We start from the raw sequence: 27,307 nt of genomic DNA, 5'->3' as shown, positions 1-27,307 counted from the left end.
CCCTCTCTGTGTGTTTTGGTACCAAATTTCAGCTCTGCTATTGCATTTGGATGCTGGAAACCCATTGGGATGCTGTGGGGTGGGTGACTGGGCAGTTGACCCCAAGCTTGGTGCTGGGCTTGGTTTAGTTGGGAGTTTCCCCTCATTGGGTTTGGTTTGGATTTCTCCTCATTGGGTTTGGTTTGGAATTTCTCTTCACTGGGTTTGGTTTGAAATTTCTCCTTGTTGGGTTAGGTTTGAGATTTCTCCTCATGGAGTTTGGTTTGGGATTTCTCCTCATTGAGTTTGGTTTGGGATTTTTCCTTGTTGGGTTTGTTTTGTTACCAGCAGTGATCTGCGGCTGTGTGAGCCCTTGGGATGGACATAGCTGAACTGGGGACCTTGGGGGACAATGGCATGGAAAATGCCTTGGTGGATAGATGTGTGGTTTCTTTGCCCCTCTATAGGTCCCTTTGTAATTAATAATTTGAAAGCTCCTGTGGGAGGTTTTTGCTTGTCATAGCATCAGCCGCTGGCTTCTGCTGGCCATGGTGCTTTTCTCTTTGGTGGGGAGGTGTTGAGCAGCATGCCACAAACCCTCCACATGTAACATTAGTTGGAGTGTTCCTCTGGTGACATGTCCATGCTCTTTATAGCTGAGATGTGTCTGCATCCGAGCTATGCAGAGCGGAGTATATTATTAGAGAGGACATCACTGGGGCTGTAATTTTACACTGCTCCCCTTAGCAACCCGGCCAACAACACATCAAACAGAAGGCTGATACTTTCCTTAGGAAAAAAAAAAATAGAAATGAAAGGTGCATCCCCGCACAGCACCCAGCACAACCCCTCGCAGGGCTCACACGTGCACTCAGCCCGAGATGAAGCCTCTGCATTTAGAGATACCTCAGAGACAGGGGCCAGAAGGACTATTGCTATTGCATGCCTTTCTGCATGCCCAGTTGCATTCCCCATTGCATACCCTACTGTATACCAAACCATGTGCACTTCTGCATACAGTTCTGCAGGCCCTCCTGCGTACCTGATAGCATGCCCTTCTGCATACCCAGTTGCATACCCAATGGCAGGCCCTACTGCATACTCCACTGCATACCTAATTGCATGCTCTGTTGCATTCCCGGTTGCATGCCCAGTTGCATGCTCTGTTGCATGCCTGCTTACATACCCTTACATACCAGTTGCATATCCTAGTGCATACCCAGTTATAAGCCCTACTGCATATCCGTGCAGGGATTCATCTGTGCTCTTCAGCCTCGTGCTTGCTCAACAACAGAACTTGTCATGAGAGGTTCCAGTGAGCCATGTTGGCTTGATCTCCTGACACCCCAGAAAGAGCCATTCCATGCTTCGGTGCTGTGCTTTGCTCAGGTTTTAAAACCTGAACTCAAATCCTGTGGCTTTTGGCGTGGGTCACATGAGTGTTTGAGTTGTGCTGGACTGGGTATGTTCAGAGCGACCACTTCTGTAGGGGCACAGCCAGGAAGGTGGCAAAGTTCATAAGCCTGGTGTTGTCGGTCCCAGAAGAGTAAAACTGAGTTATAATCCCTTTTTGGGACATAAACGTTGTGTCGTTAATACTGGAGAATCAAGTGACAGCTGATAGTTGGACTTACTGATCTTGAAGGTCTTTTCCGACCTTAATGGTTCTTTGATTCTAATTAACCCCCTTTGATAAATCAGGATGTAACGGGAAGCATTTGCCATGCTGAGCACAAGGATGTGGGAAGGGTGAGCTGGGCCATGGCAGGGCTCAGCCCCTATAACCTCAGGGTGAGGCTTGGGGTCCCACCATCTCCCTGGAGAGCATCACCCCCAGGCTGGGCATGGAGCTTCCCCTTGATCCTGGTGTGCTGGGCATGGATGGATCCTGCAGTGCCGAGCAGAAGCTCTGCCGGGCTCTAGGTGGAGACTGCGGACTGTGCAGCCTGCCCGCAGCCTGCCTGCAAACCCAGCCAGATCCAGGCAGCTGCTGCCCGCTGGGGAGCTCCGAGCTGCTCCCACCTGCTGCTGGGGTGAGGATACGCGAGGCTCAGCGTGGTACCCCCCGCCTGGCAAAAAAAAAAAAAAAAACACAAGGTAGAGAAATGCCTGAAAATCCATCCAGAAGCGAAGAAATTCAGGAATTCTCCCAACACTAAGAAATCCTTGCACCAGGATGGATGGTTTTTTGAAAACCGCTCTTGGCTCACTGGTTCTGTTGGAGAGAGGACCCATTTACTCTTAAAAGGCTCAAAACCTTTCATCCTCAGGACGTGGGATGAGGTTTGCCAGCCCGGGGACTCAGCCGAGTTAATACAGCAGCCTGCCAGGCCATCTGCTCCCACTGCCCTGCGTCAATCCAGGTCAGACTGCTGCAGGGTCAGGAAATCCCTGCTCCTGTGTTGCCCCCCCTCCCCCCCCAAGCAATATTGTGGGGACACAGAAAATGTGGTTGAGCGTAGGAGGCGGATCCAAGCTGGTGGCCGTGTCTCTGTGGCCCCAGAACGGAGGTGTTTGGGGTGAGCCCCTGACAAAGCATCACCTGGCCAGGGGTCCACCCTGCAGCCCCCCCAAAGCGGGGTGAGATGAGGGATTTCCCAGGGCTGGTTGCTGACCCCATCAGCAGTGACCTCAGGGAGCAGGTGTGCAGTGTGCTCAGGGGAGGAGCAAGATGCACCGCGTGATTTTTTTAATAAAGAGGGGTGGAAGGAGCACTGGGAACAATGCTATCTGGCAGTGCTGGAAACCCAACGCTGATATCACCTGTGGGCCAGGAGGACCAGGAAGTGAAAATGGAGACAGAGAGCTTGCAGTGTGGGTAGGGTATGGACATTGTCACCTGTGTCAGCTGGGTCCCACTGGAGGATGTGTTGGCCAGCATCATTTGGGTCCCACTGGAGGAGGATGTGTTGGCCAACATCACCTGGGTCCCACTGGAGGATGTGCTGACCAACATCCTCTAGTGGAGCAACCGGGAACAGATTTTACATCCTTAAAAAGCAAAAAAAAAAAAAAGAGCTAGCCAAGGAAAATATTTGCTATAGTAGAAGTTCCCTGTTACAGATCCTTCATAGGGTCTATAAACATTAGCACCCAAGAAAGACTTTCTGCAATCTTTTGTGTAAATAGAGCTGGACAGTGACATTTTTAGTACACCGGTACTTCACCTCGGGACCACAGTCATTGGTCATTGCTCATCCCATTGCGTGGATCCCCGAGCAGTGTCACCAGCAGCAGTACTGTGAGTCCATACCCAGCAGACATTTGGCTGCTGGTGCAGAGGGGCAGGCAGAAAGCAGAGATAAGGTTGGAGGTGCCGGCACGATTGCTCAGCAGCGTCCAAGTGCTGGGCCAGAGCCACCACTCCCTGTAGACTAAACAGTTGCTGCATTTTCTCCCATGACCAAAAGAATTTAGAAAAGGGTCCCAGCATGAAATGTTACACGAACTCTGGGTGCCTCGAATATGCCTGGCTGAGAGCTGTTAACCCCATCTCCTCCTCTTCCCTCCTTGCCCCTGTGGGTCATGCTCTAGACAGACGGAGGGAAAACCCATCCTCCTATGGACCTGGATGGCTGCCTGAGGGCTCCCAGATCTTGCTGCATTTTTTTATATTTTAAGGCCAAAAAAATTGCTATTGTGTTCCTGCTGTGCTGACACGGATCAGCCTGCTGGTGGGGCATTTCTTGGCATAAACAGGGCAGTTCAGAGGCCCTGGGTATGTTCGGGAGTAACCTCTGACTGTTGAGGTTTTGGGGGTTTGTGGTCAATATCAGCTGTGAGAGTCTCGTCTGGGTTCGTGGGAGAGGCAGGGCTTTATGCAGCAGTGATAAACAGCTGTTACCTGGCTGAGCTGATGCTCCCACAGTGTTCTGAATCCAGCATTAGCCCAGAAAGGTGCTAGGTAGGGTGACTATAAAAATTAAGTCACAAGGAAAGCAACTGGAGGAGGACGTGTTGGCCGACATCACCTGAGTACCAGTGGAGGATGTGCTGGCTACTGGAGGTGGACGTGTTGGCCAGCATCACCCGGGTCTCACTGGAGGAAGATGTGTTGGCCAACATCACCTGAGTACCAGTGGAGGATGTGCTGGCCAGTATCACCTTGGTCCCACTGAATGACATGTTGGCCACTGGAGAAGGACGTGTTGGCCAACATCACCTGGGTGCCAATGGAGGATATCTGATGAAGCAGTCAAGGTGCCTGAAGTGCCTCCTTCTCTTTCTTCTATACATTCCCAGAGCAATTGTGCTCTGAGCTTTACCCCACTTGAAAAGAAACTTCAAAGGTACTCCTCCATTAATAAGGTATGAGGTTTGGAGCTCTGCGGAGATGCTGGCTGATGTGTTCTGGTAGAAATGAGATTTTCTACAGCTCAGTTGTAGTGTTTGCTGACCCTCAGGGCACTGTGTTTTCCAGCATGTGCACTCAGAGGCTCATTAACGAAGATTTTTACACCAGGACAACCACTAAATGGTGTTTGCTGTTCCTTGTGGCCAGACTGGGCTGCTCCGCCCTCACGGCCACCTCAGAGCATCACTGAGAAAGTGCTCCAAGATCTCTCGCAACAGCCAGATCAACAGCAACGCTTCGCTGTTTGCTGATCCATTACTCTGCTCCCCCTCGAGTGCTTTAAAACTCGTCCAATTAATAATTAACCGAGAACCTCAGGAGCATCGCTGCAATCAATCATGAGGTCCCCACAGTGGGCAGGTGGCCCCTGGAGTAGGACCAGACAGATGCACGGAGCTGTAACGATGATGGAGCCAGCTCCACGTGGAAGCTCACTGGTCCTATCTTCTGCTCTTGCCAAAGTGACCAAAGCAGCTGGGAAGAGGCAGACCTGCGCTCGCCTGGTGCAGATCCAGCTCGAGGAAACGCAGTGATGAAACCTGTGGGAGAGCGATGCCTCACAGCTGGGTGAGGGCCAGACCTGCAAGGCTGGGCACAGGGTGTCATCTGCAATTTACGAGGTTTATCTGCTTTAAATGTCAATAGCTCTCTTGTTGGAGTAACACTAATTGTTCTGATTTGCATGTCTCAGTCCCACACCCCGTAGCTCTGTGCAGAGGAAGATGAGCACGTTGTTCCCGGGAAATCAGAGTGGTGGAGGTGACAGGAGCCCACGCAGGGCTGGAAATAGACCTCGAGCATCGAGACGTTGGGTCAATCCCCAGTGCCACCAAGGCTTTGTCAGGCTCTTCCTGACCTCCTCCTGCATGCATCTACCCCGCATCTGCCCCATCCCTCCTCCTGCCTTTATTATTATCTCAGCCTTATTCCCAAAGAGCCCTTCGGGACTCCAACCATTGCAGCACATTTCCAGTAACACCAAGTATTCAGTACATCTTTTTATGTCGCACTGATCACCAACACCTCACCGTTCTATATTTCTTTTTTTGCAGTATTTCTGACTCAGTATTTCCTCCCTCCTTGGCAGTGAGTAAACAGCAGAGCTGCCAGAGGAAGGGCCCGGTGTTTACCAAGCAACAAGCCCAAATGCAGAGGATTTGTTTCCATCAGAAGGTGGTGGAGCTGAAATTAACCCTCATTTTTATCCCATGGTCAACTTTTGCCCTCTAACACAGCCACCGTGCGTCGGTGGTGTGCAGCTATTTGGGACCTGGCTTTAAAAAGTGTGGCCAAGTCCCCAGGGATGGCTTCGGGCTGCAGCTGTCGGTGCTGAGATCTGGTGCTCAAAATACAGCGCTGCTCCTCAGCCCGCTGCTGCCCACCGAAACAGGAGGGGTTCTGCTCCTCTCCTCGTGATTGTTGGGGCTTCTTTCTGGTTTTAGGAGAGCTCATGGAGCTGTGTTGGCTGGGAGTTAGGAAAACGGCCTCAAGTTGTGCCAGGGAGAGGTTCACGTTGGGTATTAGGAACAATTTCTTCTCCAAGGCATGGTCAGGCACTGGCACAGGCTGCCCAGGGAGGTGGGGGAGTCCCCGTCCCTGGAGGTGTTCCAGAACCATGGAGATGTGGCACCTGGGGACGTGGTCAGTGGGCACGGTGGGGGTGAGTTGGACTTGGGCTTGGGGATCTTGGTGGTCTTTTCCAGCCCTAGTGATTCCATGATTCTATGGAATGGGTGTGGAACAGGCTACCCAGGGCAGTGGGCACGGTCATGAGCTGCCAGCGCTCAGGGAGCATTGGGACACCACTCTCAGACACTGGGTTTGGGTTTGGGTGGTGCTGTGTGGAGACAGAGGTTGGATCCATCTTCCTTATGGGTCTCTTCCAATTGGGATATCCTGTGATTCATGTCTGGGCCAGAAAGCAACAGCACTGTGTGAGGTGCATCCACGTGGAGAGATGTGGGCTTTGATTGGGTGGCAGGAGTAAAGAGCCCCACAACATTTGCTGTTTCCAGTGCTGGAAGCTCACAAGGAGGAAGGTCATCCCATAAATGCATTCAGATCGTATCGACAGGCCGGGGCACCCCCAAATTAGTAATACTGTGTGTGTTTAAAAATACTGCCAAACTGATGAGAGAGGACGCGCTCACTGCACTGACCTCACCACGCAAGCATGAGGCAGGCCCATCCATTGCGTTTTTTTTTAATAGAGCTGAGCGAGGCATTTCCAGAGCAAACAAAGTTCATGGGGCAAGGTGGTGGTGGTGGTGCCACTGAGGTTCAGCACAGTTCTGAAGGGTTTCCTACCTCTGGCAAAAGGATGCTTTTGCAAAGGACGCTCTGTGTGCTCCTGGGGACTGCCCTCATCCCACTCTGAGGTCCCCAGCTCGGATGTGAGGGATCATTCAGCTGCAGAGAGGTTCTGGGACGTGGGGAACGTGGGTGCTGCCATGTTAAATAAAGTTGTTTAGTGGTGACTTGTCACTGAAATAACCCTCGTGCTTTCCTGGGCAGCAGTGGGACTCACATAAAAATGGTCTGCGGATAAATGCGCAGCATGGGTAGAGCTGGGGGATGTCAGTCCCAATAAGCCCTGGGGGAAACATTCCCAATGAAGAAATGAGGATGAGCGGAATCAGGCTGTGTTTGTCTTTCTTGGGATGTCAGGAGTACATTTCTCCATTTCTGGCTGGGTTTTTTTTTTTTTTGTTTCACAAAAAGCCAAGTGGGAACTCCAAGCCATTGGGTAACCCCAGGGTGATAACCTGAGCTGGCCAATAACTGCTCCACCCTGGGACAACGGAAGGAAGAGCTCTGCAGACTCCTCTGGAGACTCCGAAACAACCCAGCAGTGTTTGATTTCAATGCAGACACGTTGGGCAATTGCCCAATAGAAATAGGCGTAGAGAGGAATGAGTCATCTCTGTGTGGTTAAGCAGTGGCTTGGTGGTGTTACAAGGCTTTTTCCTGCATATGCAAATATTATTTTTTTTCCCTTTTGTAGTGAAATGTATAAATAGCTCCTTCCTTGGATCTCCCATGCATGGCTGGAGCCCTGGGAGCAGCCGAGCCTCTGTCTCAGTCAGTCAGGATAAAGGGAGATGAAATGATACAAGCTTCTTTATTCAGTTCTGGAGTTAAGATGTTGTGCAGCCAAACTGGGAATGCACTGCACTGTTGGGAATGAACTTGTCCTGCTCTCTGGTTTTCCCTTCTGTAGTGCCTGCTGATTATTAATACCAAGGCAAGGTCACTATGGAGACAGACAAGTGGTACCACGTGGGATGTCTTGCAGAGGGAAGAGCTCTTGGCTCTGAACGACATGCAATCCTGCGCCATCCATGTGGTGCTGGTGCCCTCTAGAAAGTGTTCTGTTTGTTTTTCCATGTTCCTCCTTGCTCTCCACACATCTCCAACACACTCGCCCCTTTTCAGGTCCTGCATTTGGGCAAAGCCTTGTTTCCTCCCTGGCTGGAGGAGCTATTTTGCTCCTGATGTTTCTCTGTAAATCATGGCACTCTCATAATCCTTGGGCCTGGCAGCCGTTGGCTCCAGGGCAGGGTGACGTTTCTCTGTCAAGGCTGTGCTCCCTTCATCTTCTGGACACATCATTGTGTGAGACCCCAGGGGGTGTTGGGACATTGGGTTGGAGGTGGGTTGGGCAAACTGGGACTGGTTGGGCAAACTGGGACTGGTTGGTGTCTATGGGTTGGACAAGTTGGGACACTGCTTGATGTCTGTGGGTTGGGCAAGCTGGGACACTGGTTGGTGTCTATGGATTGGATGAGCTGGAACTCCACTTGGTGTGTATGGGTTGATCAAGCTAAGCTGGACCAGCAGACTCAACACAGCCACCAGCACCCATCACATTCCCCGTATGTTAATGTTTGAGCTCCTTCTGCTTGCTATCCTTCAGTGTTGATTGTGTACTGGGAAAAAATGCCGTATGTCCATCCAAGGAGAGGAGCAGGGCAGAGGAGGCCACCACCACCATGAGCTGTGACATTGCAGATGTCGGTGTTGTTTCTGCCCTACGTACTTTCTGGTGGCTTCACCATGTTGAAATCCCAACCACTGTGCTCACATTGAGCAATCCCCCCACTGTTACCAAAGAGTCAGTCTGTCTGCCTTCCTCCCCCACCCTGAGTTTCCATTTCCTCCCAGTTCTCCATCCAGTCAGCTGTCACCTCTTCCCAGCAGTGCGGTTTTGCTAATGCAGCCCGTTGTTTCCATCCCTCTTGCAGAAGGATTTCACCATGCGGGAGGAGCTGCAGCAGCGGGATGTGGAGCGCTGGCTGGGCTTCATCACCTTCCTCTGCGAGGTCTTCGGCACCATGAGGAGCAGCACCGGCGAGCCCTTCCGAGTCCTCGTGTGCCCCATCTACACCTGCCTCAGGGAGGTAATGCCTTCAGAGGTTGTCCTTGTCCAAGCAATTGAATTGCAGTGCTGAATTGCCTGTGATTTGTAGATGTTGCGTAGTGATGCGTGGGGCATGGTGGGGATGGGTTAGGGTTGGACTAGATGATCTTAGTGGTCTTTTCCAACCTTAACGATTCTGTGATTCTGTGTTTGCTCTGTTATTCCTGGAGATTTGCTTTCCCCAAATGAATGCTTCTCACTCTAGCAGTGTGGATGCCTCCAACGACACTTGGCTTTTTCTGTCCACTGTGATTCTTCTCATGAAAACCACGTGCTCCATGCAAGTGACTCCTTTTTCAAAGGGTTGGCAAAGCCCAACGATTGGGACTGCAAACCCAATGTTTAGGTTGGCATATCCCACCACTGAAAAAATCACCACCAGAGGAGCTATAAAAGCTTCTTAAAGGCAGTTGTATGCCCCATTCTTGAAAGTGCCCGAGGTCAGGTTGAATGGAGCCTTGCTCTTGTGGGGGGCAGGCAGCCCGTGGCAGGGGTTGGAACTGGATAATCTTCAAGGACCCTTCCAACCCAACCATTCTATGGTTCTATGCTTCTGTGATCTTCAAGGACCCTTCCAACCCAACCATTCTACGGTTCTATGCTTCTATGATCTTCAAGGACCCTTCCAACCCATCCATTCTATGGTTCTATACTTCTGTGATCTTCAAGGATCCTTCCAACCCAACCATTCTATTATTCTGTGATTGTAGGCACTCACACCATTGAGTGGATGAGACAGACAAAGAGAGGAAAGAGAGAGGGGCAAGCTCCCCTGTGCCATTACTCCCACATTGTCAGTCCAGTACATTCTCTGCTAGATCTTGGGCAAGAAAAGGAGAGGGCAAAAAATTGCCAGGAATGACTTTTAACATGGAAAATTTTCTGTGAATGCAAACGCTTAATAAACATTTTGTCTTTGCAGTAGTACTGTGGGCAGAGTTCACAGACAGTGAGTGTAACAGTGAGAAACTGTCGGGGCATCACGATGAGGCACATGCATCTCACAGGAGAGGGACGCTAAGAGCAGCAGAACTTCTCCAAATTCTCTGCCCACAGCACTATGTGTCACCTCATTGGGAAGAGCTCCTGTTCCTCCAGTTTCCCATCACAGCCATGACACAACTCAGCCCTGGTTCGGCTGGAATTGTTCCCAACACGCTCCTGTCTGCCCTTGCTGTGACGTCACCATTGCTCATGTCATCTTGGGGGCACAGGGGCATGGTGGCACTCTAAAGACACGAGTTTCACATGTTGCGGGTATTTTTTGCTACAGAGCAGCTCCGTAAAAAGCCATTACTAATTATATCAAGATGCCACGCAGAAGCTTGTTTCTTAAACATCAATCTCCGTGTTCCATAAATGGGACAGCTCTGTCCAAGCTGTTCCGTTTGTTGCAGATGAAGGCCTTGTAGCTCAGCTGATGTGGGTGAGCCAGAGCTGTTCAGCTCTCCATCATGCCCCAGAGTGACTGGCCCATGGCCTCAGGGCTGGGACCTTGACTGGGTTCTCATAGAGTCATAGCATCAGTTGAGTTGGAAGGGACCTCCATCCACCCATCCTCTGGTGATAAATCAGTGTCAGGGGCAAGGTGACAAGAGATACTGTCTCTGCTCTGCCTGTCCTTCCAGCTTCTCTTGCTTTTTAGTTTCTCGCTTTTTTTTTTTTTTCCCTTTTCCTTTATGGCTTTGGCAGACTCAGGCAAAGGTCAGCGAGAGAATGAGAAGAGGAAGGGGAAAGTTCCTGATGGCTGCAGCAGGAATGTTTCTTCCCTTCCCCTGCAGAGCTTCCTCTCCAGCTTCCTCTCCAGGTCCTTTTCTTTCCCTCAATAAAAGCTTATTAACACCACCACTAATTACAGAGCTGATGCAAAGCGAGGTGCCACCAGGATGGGAGCAGCGTGGGGACAGTGGGGATGGGAGCAAGTGTTCATCAGAGCAGAGGTAATTTGGGTCATAGCACTGCAGACGGGAAGTGGGTCTCCCAGCCCCAAGGTTGGCACCTGGGGGTTACAGGGAGAAGGGAATTTTAGGGAGAGCCCCTTTGGCAGATAAGAACCAGAGAACGATGGCAGCTACCAAACGTGGGGAGCTTGGGAAAAAGAAGCTTTGAGCACTTTTAGGGCATTGAGGGCTTCTGAGCTTGGTGGCTGCAGTGAGAGGGATGTCCCACTGTGGTCTCCCAGCCCTGTGGCCACATGGCCCCAGCTCAATTCGGAAAACTATGCCAAATCAGTCTCTGTAAATCCTCATTGCGTTGAAGGATGATGGGTGGCGGTGCTGACATCCTTGCTGCCCCAAAGCCTCTGCCTCTGCACAGTGTGGAGCTCTCTGCTCCAGCAACACGTCGCTTTGCACGTCCTCCGAAGCCAAGGCAACAAAAGGACTCTGATTCTTGCAGCAAAACCACATTTATTCTTCACTGCTGAGTCAGCAAAGTTTAGAAAATGGGTTGGGACTGGGGACCAGCATGTACCATCAGGGGGGATGAGCCTGGTTAACGAGCGCCCTGTGGCTGCTGCGGGCAGAGAGATGATAAGTAGTGCTGTATCCCATCTGTTGCCAACTGGTTCTGAGCACTTCTGCCCCACTGAGACTCGGTTTGGGCTGGCTGCTCCTCACCCAGCTCTGTGCTATGTGCTGTGTGGGATCTGTGTGAGATGAGCAGTGTCAGGAGGTTTGGATTCTTTCATATCTCCGTCCCATCCTCAATGGGATGTTGTTTGGGTGCCAGCTCAGGAGGTGCCTCTGGGCTGGGAGCTGCCACCTTCCTGCCAGCCTGCTGCCAGCTGAGCTGCCTCCAGCCCAGAGTTGGTGCCGAGTGCTGCTTGGGATGCGTTTGTTTGTTTGTATGATGCCGTGTGGCAGACAGAGCTGGATTTACATCTAGGGAATCTCAGCAGTTGCCTATGGCAGTCGAGCAAGAAAGTGGAGAAACCAGTTTCAAAGATAGCAGGCAGTGACGTTGCGTGGTTCCTCAAGGACTGGGGTCCCACAGGGCTCTGCCTCCCTCCTGCCCTGTTACAACCCTCTCCCTGCCCCCATGTTCCTCTCTTGCACTGCACTTGGCTCTTTGTCTTGTTGGCTTCTTAAGGTTCCCATTGTTCCTTCCTCCAGCCCACAGAGGTCCCTCTGGCTGGCACGTCAAGTGGTCCCCACGACTCGGTGTCATTTCCAGACTGGGCAGGAGTGAGCTCCTCACCTCCTCCAGGTTGTTAGTAGGGATGCTCAACAGGGCAGGTCCTGCAATGAACCCAATGGTTGTCCTGTTACTGGCCTCCAAGTGGAGTTGGGTTGTCACCCTACACCTACAACCCTCCATGCCCAACCATCCAAACAGGTTTTTAACTTACCTGGTTGTCCACCAGTGCTTGCATATTGGGAGACAGCCCAAACGCTTGTTAAAGTGAATGCAGAATACAGCCATGCTCTCCTCTCGTCTTTAAATCTCCATAAATCCAGGAGGTAAGGCACATCCATGCTGACCATTCCCAGTCTCATTCAAGACTCTCTCCATTTGGTCTTCCCATGGCCTGGCGTGGGGCTGATGAGCTCCAAAATCATAGAATCATTAATGATAGAATCATTAAGGAAAGACCACTTAGGATCATCAAGTCCAGCCACCAGATCCTCATAGCTGAAGCTTTCTCTCATGGTGAGCATCTTCCCCATCTCTAGTTTCCCAGAGAGCTACCACGCTGCCGCAGCACTGTGCTCTCAGCACCCATGGGTGCAGGGGATGGGGCTGCTGGGACAGATTCTAGGCACATGCCAGAAAGCAGCTCGTCACTGGCTAATTAAACGTCCCATGTTGGTGTCTCTATGCTTGGGGGGTCCCAGTGGAGGTCCCCATGCCATGAAGGAAGCTGGAGGGATTCTCACTGGAATCCCACACTGGGAGAGTCTCCATGTTGGGTGGGTCCTACTGGGGTCTCTCGTTGGGATCCCCATGTCACTAAGGGTGGTCCATTGGGGGTCCCAACTTGAGGGGGGGAGTCCCTTTTGGGGATCCCCGTGGCATGGAGGGTTGTCTCATTGAGGGGGTACCAATCTGGGGGGACGGTGCCATTGGGGTCCCCATGTCATGGGAAGGGTCCCACTGAGGGTCCCCATAAAATTGAGGCTTCCCATTGGGGTCCCACATGGGGAATGTGTTTCCTGGTTCCCTGCCTCCACTGCTGGGAACAGCGCTTCCCTCCTTGGCCAGCCCCACATCTCCCCACTCTCTGCAAGCCCCAGGGTGTGGGGCAGGGTGGGGGCTGCTCTGCCTCGTTGCCTCCCCACGCCTGAGCTGCAGTGCAGCACACAGATGGCACCCCCACTCCCTCCCTTCTCTCAGTGCCTGTTATCTCCTGGGGCCATGCTGTGTAATTTAGAGAAGTATTCCAACGCGGTAATTAACGTCTGAGCTTCAGGAGGGCACTGCCTCTTGCTGTCTCCTTTGGAGGAAGAGAGGAAGAACCTCCCCGGCTGCTGCCGAGACACAGGGCGGTGCTGCTGGGAGAGAAAATCACATCTTGTAGCATGGAGGGGATTTTATTTTAATGGCTTTCCCTTTTCAAAAAGCATCGGGATTTGGAGGCCGTCTGGCAGTGTAATAAGATGTTGGGTTTTAGGATTGTGCTCTCTGAGAGCGAGACAGAATTTGCCTTTTCTGTTGCACAGTGAAGGCAGCGAGAGGTCCGGATCCTGACCCCATGCCCCTCCTGCCCAGGAGCTCCATGTGGCTGGCGCTGACCCAAGAAAATAGGGAGAAGTGAGTCCAGGGGGAAGAGCTGGGCATGAGGAGGATGGAAGAAACCAGCTGTTAGTTATTTTGCCTACAGAGCCTTGCTGGTCACTGAGCTGAACCCCTGGGAATGTGGGGGCAAACACAACACAGAATGGCAAATGGGTTTTTTTTTGTTTGTGCTCCCGGTTTTGGCCAAGGACAGGGTTGAGGGGAATGCCTGGGAAGCGTCTCACCTGGAGAGCAGGTGGTGTTTGGGAATAGATGAAGACACAAAAATGGTGATGCCCAGAGCTCGAGTCAATGTTCTGTGCACCAGAACGTGTGTTCCTGGAAAGCTGTGGGACTCAGTCGGTCACAGCCAGTGCACATGGGAACTGCAGTGACACATTACAGACAATGAAGGGCTCTGGTGCCAGGGAGGGAAAATCCCATCTGTGTACCTGCTCACCCCGGGGTTTGCTCTCTTCCATATGAGCTGCCATCGTGGATAAAGGTTTGGATTATGAACAGCTTTGCAGGCGGAGCCAAATTTAGAGCAGCAAGGGACAACCAGGGGCAACCAGGGCCACCACTGTCCCCTTGCCCTGTGGGATTGCTGGGGAAGCACCTTCATTCCACGGGAAGAGATGGAAGGAGCAATGAGGGCAGATGCCATCCCTAGGGATGGTCCCTCCTCCTCGCACTGGGACACTGCTGTCAGCCATAGGGTTTGGGTTTGAGGCCGGGGGTTGGACCCGGTGATTCCTATGGGTCCCTTCCAGCTCGGCATGTTCTGTGATGCTATTTGTGTCCACAACCACGTGAAGAGCCAGGAAAGCACGGAGCGTCCGGCAGCCAAGGGTGGGCCCTGTGCAATCAGCGCGATGCTTTCGCCGCTACTTCTTTCCACGTTTTGTGTTTCCCTTTGGGATGAGGTCACATCCTCTGCTCCCAGGGCTCTTATGGCTGCAGCCAGGCAGGATGAGGCCGGCTGGGTGGCTCTCCCCCTCCACCCCACCCGCACGCATACCTCTGGTCCTGCTCAGACAATCCCCATGGACGTGTCCCCACGGTGAGGGTGATGCCCTCCACTTCTCACTCCTAATGGCAGCCACCCAATAGGGCTACCGTTGGGTTGCATGGTCTGGCTTGATGAGCAACCAGGTTGTCTTCATCGTTGTCTCCTAGAATTGCCTCTTAATCGTTTCCACCTTTGGAGGAATCTCTTTTGCTGTCCCAGATCTGGGGAGAGAGTTGTGTTTCATGGTTTCCCTTGTCTGCAGTGGGAAGGAGGAGGAGTTTCCCATGGCTGCGCACAGGCTTTGTTCTCTGGCCCAGAGTCTCTTTTTGGAACTCCTCAGGAGCCCAGAGAGGAGAACCAACGTTGTCATTTACTGGGTGCAATAAACAAACCAATCTCCTCTTGTCCTCCCAGAGTGTCCAGGTTGGGTAAGCAGAGAACAGAAGTCTCCTCCTCAGCTAAAAGCTGTAAGACAAGTAGATGCCACTAAGCAGCTCCTTCAGGCTGTCCCAGATACAGCATGATACTGCCCCTAACTCACTGTGGGGCCAGCCATGCCCCTTCCCTGTGGCCTCTTCCCAATGGAACAAGTGGGAATTACCATCAGCATCTTCCCAAAGGGGCTGAGACCCCTGTGTGGGGTACACTTTGTGCATCTGCAGTGGTCTTGGAACCTTCATTGCATCGAAGCTGGAGGCCTCAGGCTGGGGTAGCAGGGATTTTGGGGTGGCTATTCTTGTTTCCTCCAAACATGTCCAGCCTCACTCTTTGCTGCTGATTCAGTCTGCAGTGGGGCTGAGTGGGAAAACAGTGTGCCCTCTGCATCCCCCACCTCATCAGTTCTGTAAGGGAAAGGTATTCCCCAGAACTCATTTCATGCTTGGGCAACCTCAGTATCAGAGAAGATGCTACTTGTGTCTATGGTCTTCTGATCCCAAAAGTTCTTCTGATGCCTCGCAGTGGGGAGTTGATACCTCTAAAGGGAACAGACTGTAGGAATCCTGGAACTGGCTGTGCTGGTGGAGTGTTCTTTAATTACTCATCCCCCGCGTACACATTTGCACTTTGCTTTTTCCCCAGTCTTTTTTCACCACCCTGTGCCACCCAGACAGACCAACCCCTGCTCAGTGCTGCTCCCAGAGAGGCCCCAACCACCCCATGGATCTGGTTGATCATTCCAGGAGATCAGAAAATCCTCTTGGCTTTCACACCAGAGTCATCACTGAAGCATCCCAAAGCACTGCATGCTAAGAGGCAGTTTGTGGCCAGCGCTGCTAATGCCATTCTGCAAGCATTGCCATATACAATAATTAGCACAAAGCCTTACAGGAAAAGTGTCATTGCAGCTGTAGAGGGTAATGTATGCACCTCCTGATGGGAAGAGCTGCAGTGCATGACCCAACCTGCATGGTTTGGTGAGAAGCGAGGCAGGTTCTCCATCCTGCTCATGGTGTGGACATGCTGAGAGCTCTGCATCAGCCCTTCTGTGGCATGGGTTATCTTGGTAGAAAGTGGGCAGTGAACCCAAATAGTTGTGGGGATGTGTACTGGTGTACTAGGGAGTTTGGCTTACTGATCTGCAACAAATTCAGGTGAGTCCATCAGCACATGGAAGGAGAAAGCTGGTTCTATGTGATGAAGCCCAGATGCAGTTTTGGGGCCTTCTTGTCCTCTCCTGGATAATGGGAGCACAGGGATGCTCTGAGTACCATGAGCACATTCCCTTGGGAGCAGAGGAGGAAGGAATTGAAAGGATAATCATAGAACCATAGAATGGTTGGGTTGGAAGGGACCTTGAAGATCCTAGAACCAGAGAACTATGGAGTGGTTGGGTTGGGAGGGACCTTACAGTCCATCCAATTCCAGCCCTGTGCTATGAGCTGGTTGCCCTCCACCAGACCAGGTTGCCCAGTGCCCCATCCAAAGCCATCTACAAACAGGGAGGTTGGACTGGATGATGTAAAATCTTCAGCTCTCCTTCAGAGTCCATCTTGCTGAGTGGAGAGAAATAAGGTGTACATGCTTGCTACTCTATTTTGCTGGTGGATATTCAGAGTTGTACATAAATCTGCTGTCAGTGAAGTTCCTTAGATTTTATAAGCAATAATGCCCGGTGCTCCCATGAAATCCTGACCACACACAGCACTTCCAGGAACAGACCCTCAGGGTATTTCAGGTCATTCAACAGAACCATTTTTTACCCATCACTCAGTGGGGCACAGACATTTGGGAACGAGGGCTTTGCAGAGATGGAAGCACGATGCCTTCTGTCTCCCACCAGTCTGCACAGCTCTCAATCCAGCACCAGCAGCAGAAGTGAGAAACCTTTCGCAACCGTGGCCGGGTGTTATGTGACCGGCTGGGCAGATCCTGGCACATGGCCCCTGCTCTTAGGAAATCGAGCAGACTCTTTGTCTGCTTTCCAGCAGCAACTGCTGCTTTGGCTGCACGGCTTCACCCAATACAGGGAACGGGCTGAAGAGCAAGGTGAAGCTTTCTTGCAGACAGCCTAAGCCCCAAGGGGATGATTGCAGGGTAAACCCAAAGCATGGGGGGCTGGGCAGCCAATGGGAATGGTGTGAGACACAGTGGGGCTGGGGCAGCACTCTACAGCAGGAAGGAGCAGTTATAAATAGTGAAATAAATAATAATTCCAATGTGGGAGTGCTAATTTACTAAGTATAGCATGTTTACCTTGAAATAAGTAAATAAAAATCAGATTGCAAACGATTAATGCCGTTGCTTAGGGTCAGGGTTTGGTTGTGCAAAAGCCACATGCCAGGGTTGCAGTTTGCTCAGGTTTGGGTTTGCACACTTGATACTTTCATGCAGCCTTGCTTGTGTGAGCCAGTGGTGACATCCCGATGGTGGCATCTCAATTATAGTGTAATCACAGTGTAATCATAGTGTAATATCATAGTGGTGGCATCCCAGCGATGCTGTCCCAATGATGACATCCCAATGGCAACATCCCTACGGTGACGTCCCAGTGATGACACCCCCATGGTGCCATCACAGTGGTGGCAACCCAACAGTGGCATCCCAATGGTGCCATCCCAGCCATGACAGCCCAGCGGTGACATCCCAATGGTGGCATCCCAGTGGTGACACCCCAGTAATGCCATCCCAGCCATGACACCCCAGCAGTGACATCCCAGTGGTGACATCCCAGTGCTGACACCCCAGTGCTTTCATCCCAGCCATGACATCCCAGCAGTGGCATAACAGCAGGGACATCCCAGTGGTGACAACCCGATGGTGGCATCTCAATCTCTGCTCAGTATCCCAGAAGTGTACTTCTGGGCTACTGCCTGTTTATATTTATCTCCAATTGAGATAGATGTTTTTTTGTTGGGTTTAATGTAATCTCTTGTGGTTGGTTTTTTTTTTTTTTGCAAAGAATCTGTTAACTGTTTAGGAGAACTTATCTCAGAGCTTTTGCCTTGGGCTTAACCAAGTTTTTCCAAACAGTTTGGTGGAAAGATAAACTTGGGGGAACTGCTGCATGCATTCAGTGCCTGGCTGGACGTTTGTCTAATGCAAGAACAGACCGATGGGACCACATGCTCGTCCAGATGCCATCAACATCAGCTTCAAAGCAAAGTGCTTTCTGCTGAAAACAGAAGAGAGCAAAGACAGAGCTTTGAGACCTGTGGTAACTCCTTGAGTTACCTCTTGTTTACTTCTTTGAGTTTCCTCTTGTTTTGGAGCTGAAAATGTGTTCATTTATAAAGGAAAGGAAACAAAAAAATGAGAATGGAAAGAAGAGATGATTGAGGGTGAAAAGCAGAACGTTGTGGTCAGTAAGACTTCGGAGCAAATTCACTGCCACTGAGCCATGCTGTGCATGGGCAGGTTTAATTAGCCCAAAGACTTTTCCAAATTTTGCCATTTTTTTTTAATGAATTTCAGAGGTGAATGAAATCAGTTCAAGTTGGTCACAGCAACGCCCCATATCACAGCTTTTATCTGCTAGAAAATCAGCCAGAATGACTCTGCTCTGTCTCCTGTGGCTTTAGCAGAAAGCCTGAAACAATGACTGTGTGTGCATGACAGTAGTAAAGTGAAGACAGAAACAAAGAAACATGCACTGTCCAAAACAAATCTGCATTTTTGACCCATCTTTGCTCACAGACCTTCATTTTTGGGGACGGACAGGCTGAGCTGCCCTTTGCCTTTGACCTAATATCCCATGCCATTGTGGGCCTGACCCTGTGTACCCCATCACGTTGGGGTGTTCTTGGAAGCTGCTTGTGCCTATGGGCTGTGTTTGGAATGCAGAGTTTGGGAGAGCTGAGCTAGATCTGGGGTTGGTTCCGGTGGGGAAGTGGCTGAAAAAATCACTACTAAAATGCCAAAAGGTGAATGGAGATCCTTCATGCTTTGAGGTCAGGAAGGATAAGGTGATGGGAAGGGACCGGGAAAACTCCCATGCTCTCAGCAGGCATCAGTACTCCAAGAGAAGTGGTTAATCTCCAGTCTCCTCTCTTTTGCAGTTGTTACAATCTCAGGACGTGAAGGAGGATGCCGTGCTGTGCTGCTCCATGGAGGTAGGGGAGCTCCACTTCACTTTGCCCCTTCTGCCTACTGCAGCGGTGGTGGGTTCTGCAGAGAGCTTTGCTGTGCTTTGTAGGGAAATTGTGGTACCTGTACTGCACAGGTGGGATTGCAGAGTTGGGGTTGGGATTTCTGGGGCTCACGCTGCTTTAGGAGCACATGGCCACGGTCAGAAGGGTGGAAACGCAGTGCTGGTCGCTGTGAAGGGGGATTTGTTCTGCATCCAGGAGAGCCCTGCTTAGTGACCAGGGCACATGACAGCTGTGAATCAGCAGCAAATGGAGGAGCAGGTAAAGGGCTGCACACCACATCACAGTAGTCTGTTTTGACAATAGGTCAAGCTTTAGGTGGGATTTTTCCAAAGCATCCGTTGCTACTGCCTTTGAAGTTGGTGGGAGACGAACCGTCCACCCCTCCTTCCCACCGCCTCACTCGTAGTGCAGCATTTCTATTTTTCAACAAGAGAGGGAAATAGAAGAATTTCTTCTAGGAAAGAATGATCAGGCATTGGCACAGGCTGCCCAGGGAGGTGGTGGAGTCTCTGTCCCTGGAGGTGTCCAAGAACCATGGAGATGTGGCACTTGACGATGTGGTCAATGGGCATGGAGGGGTGGGTTGGGGTTGGGGATCTCGGAGGTCTTCTCCAACCTTCATGATTCTGTGATTCTACTTAGGGACATGGCTAAGTGGGAATGCGTCAGCAGTTGGACTAGGTCGTCTTAGTGCTCTTTTGCAACCTTAATTGATTCTGATATCATTGGGGCACGGTGGCAATGGGTTGACAGTTGGGCCTGATGGCCTTTTCCAACCCTAATGATACCGTCTTTCTAAGCACACAAAGCTGTAACGCTGTTGCCCCGTCTCTCCCGACAGCTGCAGAGCACCGGCCGGCTGCTGGAGGAGCAGCTGCCCGAGATGATGACGGAGCTGCTGGCTGCAGCCCGCGACAAGATGCTGTGCCCCTCCGAGTCCATGCTGACGCGCTCCCTCCTGCTGGAGGTCATCGAGCTGCACGCCAACAACTGGAACCCGCTGACGCCCACCATCACGCAGTACTACAACAAGACAATCCAAAAACTGACGGCCTGAGGGGCAGGACGGGGCGGGGTGGGAAGGGGCGAGGAGAAGACGTGCACCTTAGTGGGATTCCGGTTGATGTACCCAAGCAGACAAACCCCAGCATGCTCGAGAATTACGTTCGTGGGGTGGGGAGGGAGAAGCATGTTTCTTTCAGCCTCGTCGCCAAGTGCCACCCCCTCCTCCCCGCCGTGTTTTTGTTGTAGGGTTTCTTTTCTGAAATCGGCGCGTCCCGCCGGGTTATTGTTTGGCTTTAGAAAGACGACGGCGAGTCGGAGGAGCGAGCCCAATGGGGCCGGGATTGTTTTCAAGCTGTCCCCCCGCCCTGCCCTGGCCAACTGGCAGCAGACAGCGCACAGCAGATGTCCGGGGAGGACAAAGCGCGGCACACACTACACAGACGCTCATCACTGACGGCTTTTGTCCGGCGGAGCTCTCGTTATTTTCTTTCATTTTTCCCCCTCCTTCTTCTCTTCGACTTTCTGCCCCCACCTCCGCTCCGTCTCCTCCGGATGCTGATGGGCACGTAGGACGGCTTTCTGATTTGCACTGGGTTGTTTTGTTTTTTTTTTTTCCTGTGTTTTATTCTGTTTTATTATCGTCAAACGGACAATTAGGATCAGCGCGGAGTCGGGGCAGCAACGCTCCCCCTCCGGCTCGCTAATAGTTTCATGAAGATGCTGAAGCAGAAGGATTTTACAAGAGCCCGAAAACCACTGTAGGAGCAACGTAGCCACAGTCTTCTTGCCAGAAACCTCGCGGATTTACCCAAAAACACGTGCCCTGAGCTAGGAGCTCTGCAAAACACGGGGTGCTGCTACGCTGCAGCATCTCCCATCCACTCAATGACAGCCCGTTTATTTTTTTGTATTTTTGTTGTTGTTGTTGTTTCTGTTGAAAGAGTGCTTTATTGTAATTACTGTCATCATTGTAATTATACATTTAAGAGCAGGCCTGTTATAGTCAGGCCTATTCATGTACAGAGCAAGGGAGAAATGAAGACTTGGTGTTCTTCTTGGGAAACCAGCAGAGAGAAGGCAAAAAGTGTATGGCAAAGAAGAATGATGGGGGAGAAGAAGAGGAAAACACAGAAAATCCAGAAATACAGGTTTCCTGCTGCTTTCTCACTGGCTGCGTTTCCTATCTAGTTTGCAGGCTGAGGTTGGGTGGGCTTGGAGGTTCCTTCCAACCCAACTGTTCTATGGTTCTGCAATCTTCAGGGTCCCTTCCAACCCAACCGTTACACGGTTCTGTGGTTCTCTGGGGAGCTGGAAGAACAGAGACTTTCAACATGAAGGTGTTGAGGAGGTGAGAGTTCTGGTTCGGAGGTTCAGTGCGATGGGAGCCGTTCATTTGGTTGCCTGTTGGTGTGTCTCCAAATCCACGTCTGGAGTATGAGAGAGGAATTGGAAAGAGGAGCTTCAGCAGTCCTAAATGCTGAGAAGCAGGGAGATGTCTGCCTGTATGGAAGGACCGATGCTGGGATCCGAGCTGGCAGCCTCCCTGCACCCCACGCCGCAGCATCCCTTGGACCCCGCTCTCCGACTGGAGCGAAAGAAGGAAAAAAGAAGGAAAAAAATATATTTAAAAAAAAAAAAAAAAAAAAAAAAAGCCCAGGGGAGGTTTTCCCTCCAGCGCTGGGATTTCTCCCATCAGAGAACTTTTGTGTGAAATCCATCTGTTTTAATGTCCGTGTTCATCCTGCCATCGACCGCTCGGTCACTCGGTACATCCCTCGCTCCGCTGATGCGTGAGAATCTAAGGGTTGACCAAAAATGTTATTTTTTTTTTTTCCCTGCTGGTGTCCCTCATTGTGGGGGCGAAGTGTGGGCAGCATTGCATTTGGGGTGCAGAATACCCCCTTTTGGCCAAAAGTGGGGCTGGCACCGTGGCGATGCCCCAAAACCGGAGCCCCCAGCACCCTCCTTCCCATTGCCAAACAGCTGCCAGAGACAAGGCGTTGGTGCCCGCAACCAGCTTGCTTGGATTCCCCATGAGAGATTTCACCCCCGTTTGGAAAACTCTTGTCTGTATGCAGGTGGAACGAAAACAGGGGGGAAAAAAAAAGGCAAAGTGATTTGCCTGGCTCCCCTCATCCCCCAGAAGAGATTGATCAGTATCTACTCTTGGCGTGATTGACAGTTTCAAAGGAAAACTTGTCAGAAGAACGGATGATTTGTTTTCCCGCTTATTTTTACAACATCCCTCGCTTGGAAATCTCTCAAAATCTGAAAGAGGGCTTTTGTTTCCCCGCTGGGTGTTTTATGGCTTTACACTATTTCTGCTCTTCGTGGTGTGAGCTGTTAGCCCGTCCCAGTGACGCTTTCAGTATTTTTCAGGAGAACAAACACGAAGGGCCGCGTCCATCGCCGAGGGAGCAGCGGTGTCCTGCGGAAGTTCACGCTAGCAGTTCTTTCTTTTCCTGTTGTTTTTTAATGTATTTATTTGCATTTGAAGAGGCACCATTTTTAATTTAATCGTATTTGTTAAACGAAGCGCTTTAAAAAAAAAAAAAAAAACTTTTTAAAAACGGAAAAAAAAAACAAAAAAACAAAACTAGGAGAAAGGATTTGGGGAACATAAAGACTAGATATTCATCCTAGAGAAAACAAAAACTCATCGTTTTCAGCGTTTCAGAGACAAGGGAGCTGACAACTCTTTGTGGCAACGCAGTCTTGTTGATAGAACATCCGACCCACTGTATGCTATAAAGCGCATCATCCGAGTAATAAATGTGTAAAGCTTGACGTTTCCCCATCGTTTTGTTGGGATGTGCCATCAGTTTTCGGTGTTGAGCTTCAAACATGGGATAGAGGGGGATATAAGGAAAATTACAGTGTCTGGTGTGAAGCATAGCCCCATAGATCCCACAGCTTGTGTTGGAACCGGTGCGCGCAGTGCCGCTCGGTGGTGCCCCTTCCCAGTAGGTTTTGGCCATGGGGATAGGGTGGGGGAACCCCGCAGCGCATCGCGACCGGGCGCACCGCTCTGCCTGTTACTCATTATATATATAATAAAGAAATAAATAAAGCTGTGGTTTTTCGAAGAAGTGTCCCCTGGAAAACCCGTCTCAGCCTCGCCGGAGTCAATTAGAGAGGGCTTTTTGAGCTAATTGAGATGTGTGCGTTCGCCGAGAGGCCGCGGGTCGTTCGAGGTGAGGGCTTTGTGTCGTCGGCTGCCGGGCCATGGCGGGAGGATGCAGGTGATCGGCTCCTGCTGTGCGAGAGTGGCAGTGCCTCTTGCAACATGCCTACGTGACCGCGCGCAGCTCGCCGGGCTCCGAGCAAACAGAGGGGCAGTGGGAGGAGCAGTCCCCAGATGGGAGTGCCACCCACAAGCTCTGCTGCAGTCACCCAGAGGCTCTGCGTTGGGTTATGCTGTTGGCAGAGCAGGGAAAAATAGGAGCTGGGTCTGTGCTGCATCAACTTTATGAGAGGTGGTGACCTCAAGTTGTACCGAGGGAGGTTCAGGTTGGATATTAGGGACGATTTCTTCTCCCAAGAGCAGTGATGCACTGGCACAGGCTGCCCAGGGTGGTGGTGGGGTCCCCGTCCATGGAGGTGTTCGAGAACCAAGATGTGGCACTTGGGGACATGGTCATTGGGCATGGTGAGATGGCTTGGGCTTGGAGCACTTTTCCAGCCTTCATGATTCTATGATTCCGTGGAGGTACACCTTACCCTGAGGTCACAGCTTGGTGGTTTCACACCCATTACAGCACTGCTACAGCGTTAATGGGGAAAATATGCAAAAGTCCCTCTCAAGAGAAATGCTGAGATTTCAGAATTCCGTTCTGTCCCAAATTGCCCAAGTTTTTCACCAAGCAAAGTGCTTCATTTCAATCTATGTTATGTTGCTGTAGCAATAACATCTAAACAAAGGGTTTGGACTTGGTTAGCACAGCCCTTCTCAGTAGCTTCCCACCAAGCCTTCCCATGGCACGTTTCTGTTTGAGGAAATGGGCCTTGAGAGCATCCCCTATCCCTCCTCCAGAGCTGGTGCCAACAGGACAAGGTCCTGTGGGTTTGGGATGTACCCAGTCTGTTTCCTGGAGGTGCATCACACAACCATGCGCATCTCCTGCATGTGCTGTGTCCTCTCCATGCCCTCTGGCAAACAGGGCCCATAGCTGGGGCTCGTCCCTCCCAAATCCCAGGGCCCATATCTGGGGCTCGTCCCTCCCAAATCCCAGAACCCAGGCCACGATCCTGCAAAACCTGTAGGAATTCCTCTTTATCCAGCAACCCCCACTCATAAGGAGAAGCCACAAAGCGTGGTTGCCCAGAGCCGATGCTGTTGGTGCACGGAGGGAGAAGAGCACCCTCTGAGTTCAGATTTTAATCTTGAAATTGAAATTTTAGTTTTGGGCATTTCTAAATGTTGAGCTTGAACAAACCCAAACTCTCCTGAAAGAGCTCCGTTCCAGAAAATAAGGGTTGGAGGAGAAGGGGGGAGAGGACAGAGCTGTGTCAGGGACAAGTTACAGCAACCTGTCTGCTACTAATTACATCTGTTGCATTAAGAAGAACTGGTTTGAGGGCAAATGCTGCAAAATACTGCTCTGGGGAGAAAAAGACACCAAGCAAAGGTTGCGAAATCCACGCCGTGCATTGCTTTACAGCAAGTAACTTCTACCCCAGGGTGTTGTGTTTTACAGCATTGCAAGAAATCAGACCCAGGCTTGCAGGTGCGGGCTCTGTTCTGCTAAAGCACAGACGTGAGGCACACTCACTGCTGGTGGAAAAACCCATTGTGGTTTTTTTAGGGAAGGGGGAAAGCACTTGGGATCATGTCGCATGCGGAGATTCCCTGGTTGTATTCATTTCAGGGGGCAGACAACCATCTCTGGTCCCCATATTTCCAATTCAGACACCCCCAGTTCCTTACAGAAGAGATTTCTGCCTTCCTGCTGTTGCAAACACCTTCACAGAACCACAGAATGGGAGGAAGGGACCTTGAGGTCCATCTGGTCCCACCACTGTCCTGGCATGGCCACCCAGAGCAGGGTGAGACATCCAAGGAGGGAAAGAAGGGATCTGGCATGGGCATGCTGGGTCTGCACCCACTCTTCTCTACCTGATTGTCCCAAGGTGCTGGATCAGAGGAACAACAGAGAAACACATGGGATGTCATGACCCACATTTGTGGGCGTGGTGGTGGTGGGTCAGCAGTTGGACTTGGTGGCTGTAGAGGTCTTCTCCAGCCCTTATGATTCCATGACTGGGCATGGTCATCTTGGAGGCCTTTTCCAACCTGAATGGTTTTATGGTTCTATGGCTGGGCATGGTGGGGATGGGTAAATGGTTGGATGTGATGACCTCAGTGGTCTTCTTCAACCTCTGCGGTTCCATGAGCGGGCGTGATGGTGGGGATGGGTTGACGGTGGGATGGGATGGCTGGGATGCTCCCTGTCCCACCTGCATGGTGAGACTTAGGGTGAGTGAGGTGGATTGGGACTGGTGCAGCACCAGAGCCTGATTGCTGGTGGGAACCTCTGGGCCAAAATCAGGAGGAGGCTGAACTTTATCTACAACACGAATGGAATGTGAACCCAGCACTGGTTTGGTTTTCCCAAGTTCAAGAGAGTTCATGGGGAGGGAGGCAAGGAGGGAGGGCACTGGAGGTCTGACCTTGTGCTTTCTGTGATTTCTGCTGATAGAAATGCTGGAGGGCCACAGGAGAGGCATTTCCAGCCCCCAGATTCCTGTCCCCAACCCCACGTGCCCCTTCCCAGCACGGCCGTGGGGCTGCACCACACCACTGGTCACCTCCTCTGCGATCCAACAGCAGCTCCCATTGTCACCGGCTTTAGGGAATGCACAGATTCATTTCCAGGAACGGTGGCTACTGGAGGAGAAGTCCCCGGGGCGGCTCCTAACTCTGACACATCTGATGGCCATTCCAGAACTACTGGGAAATGTGTGGCATTCGTCTCCGCGGGGCTGCAGATGGAGTTTCATCATCATCTGCTCTGTGAAATGGGAGCTGCTGACATCCCTCAGCAGCGATGCAACCAAGTATATGCGGGGTTTTATTCCCCTAACAGCAGAACTCAAAGTTTCAATTCATTCCAAGCGATCCTATCCCGACAGCACTGCATTTCCACCCCAAGCGCCGGTGACACTCGAGCCCCCGGGCGCCGTTATCAATGAACTTTGGCACCTTGAACCATGGAAAACCCCTGAGCGGCGCCGGCAGCGCTGGGTGCCGGCGTCCCCGGGATCGGATGGCCCCAGGGGATTTGCTGGGAGTCCCATGACGCGCCTGGAAGGGAGCCCGGACGGACGGGCACCGCCGCAGGGCGCCGGCACTGGGTCACCGCGGGACAGTGGGTGGCCTCTGTCCCCTGTGCACCACCCCTGCCATGTCCCATCCCTATGGGTGCCACCCCTATGCGTGCCACCCCCCATGTGCCACCCCTGTGTGCCACCCCTGTGATGTCCTACAAAACAGTCAGGGGTCAGGAGAGCCTCCACGTGGGGGGGTGGGGGAGGGCGTCACAAAAAGGAGAGAGGCTGAAGGAGGGGCTGCAGGAGGAAGGGGATCAGCTGGAGGAATGTTAATTAACAGCAGCTTTTGCAGTGTTCTTTAATGAGGCCCAAAAGCAGCTGAGAGCAATGAGAGCTGAAAGCAACGTTGCGTTGGGATGGAGCAGAGGGTGGGAGAGGGCACTCCAAGGGTGGAAGACCTCTGGGATGGGTGATGCTATGAATCCCAAAGTGCTTCCTACATGCCCATGCTTGGAGACGCGGTCAGTGGGGATAGGAGGATGTCTGCAGTCAGACAAGGGTGTCTAGAGCTCCTCTCCAGCCCCACTGTCTCTGTGATCACTGCAGTGCACCTCTGCAGTTATCCCTTGCCCTCTGAGCACGCATCCACTGATGGATACAGCACTGATATTGAGACACTGGGATGAGAGTGTGATGGAGAGTAACAGCTGCAATGGGTGTTCACTTATGGGTGATCTGAGTGGTCCCCTCTGACCCCAACAATTCCATGATCCTGTGGTGTAGGGACGTAGGAGGTGATGTTCAGGATGGTGGGAGATGCCGTGAGCCCCCCACGCCTCCCAGCACACCACTGGACTCTGAGACCCTGTTCAGAAAGACCAGGAGCAGCAGAGGGGTTTCTGCAGCCCCAGCGATGCTGAGAACAGAAGGGAAGTGCCAGGCTGTGAGTACCAGCACCATGC

General features: G+C 51.7%; 1 protein-coding gene across 7 annotated transcripts in view; it reads left to right on the top strand.

The window, feature by feature from the left end:
- CTIF (cap binding complex dependent translation initiation factor) overlaps positions 1 to 23,161 on the top strand; it is a 99,146-nt gene extending 75,985 nt beyond the window's left edge. For all 7 annotated transcript variants that reach the window (XM_021379958.1, XM_021379955.1, XM_021379954.1 and 4 more), the window contains 3 exons: positions 8,578 to 8,733; positions 18,978 to 19,031; positions 19,912 to 23,161. In XM_021379958.1, the coding sequence (XP_021235633.1) occupies positions 8,578 to 8,733; positions 18,978 to 19,031; positions 19,912 to 20,127 (426 nt within the window). In that variant the 3' untranslated portion in view covers positions 20,128 to 23,161. The remainder of the gene's footprint in view (positions 1 to 8,577; positions 8,734 to 18,977; positions 19,032 to 19,911) is intronic.

The sequence above is a fragment of the Numida meleagris genome, chromosome Z (genome assembly GCF_002078875.1).
Source record: "Numida meleagris isolate 19003 breed g44 Domestic line chromosome Z, NumMel1.0, whole genome shotgun sequence".
NCBI lineage: Eukaryota > Metazoa > Chordata > Aves > Galliformes > Numididae > Numida > Numida meleagris.
The sequence above is the reverse complement of the archived record's forward strand: the minus strand, read 5'-3'. Positions and strand labels throughout refer to the sequence as shown.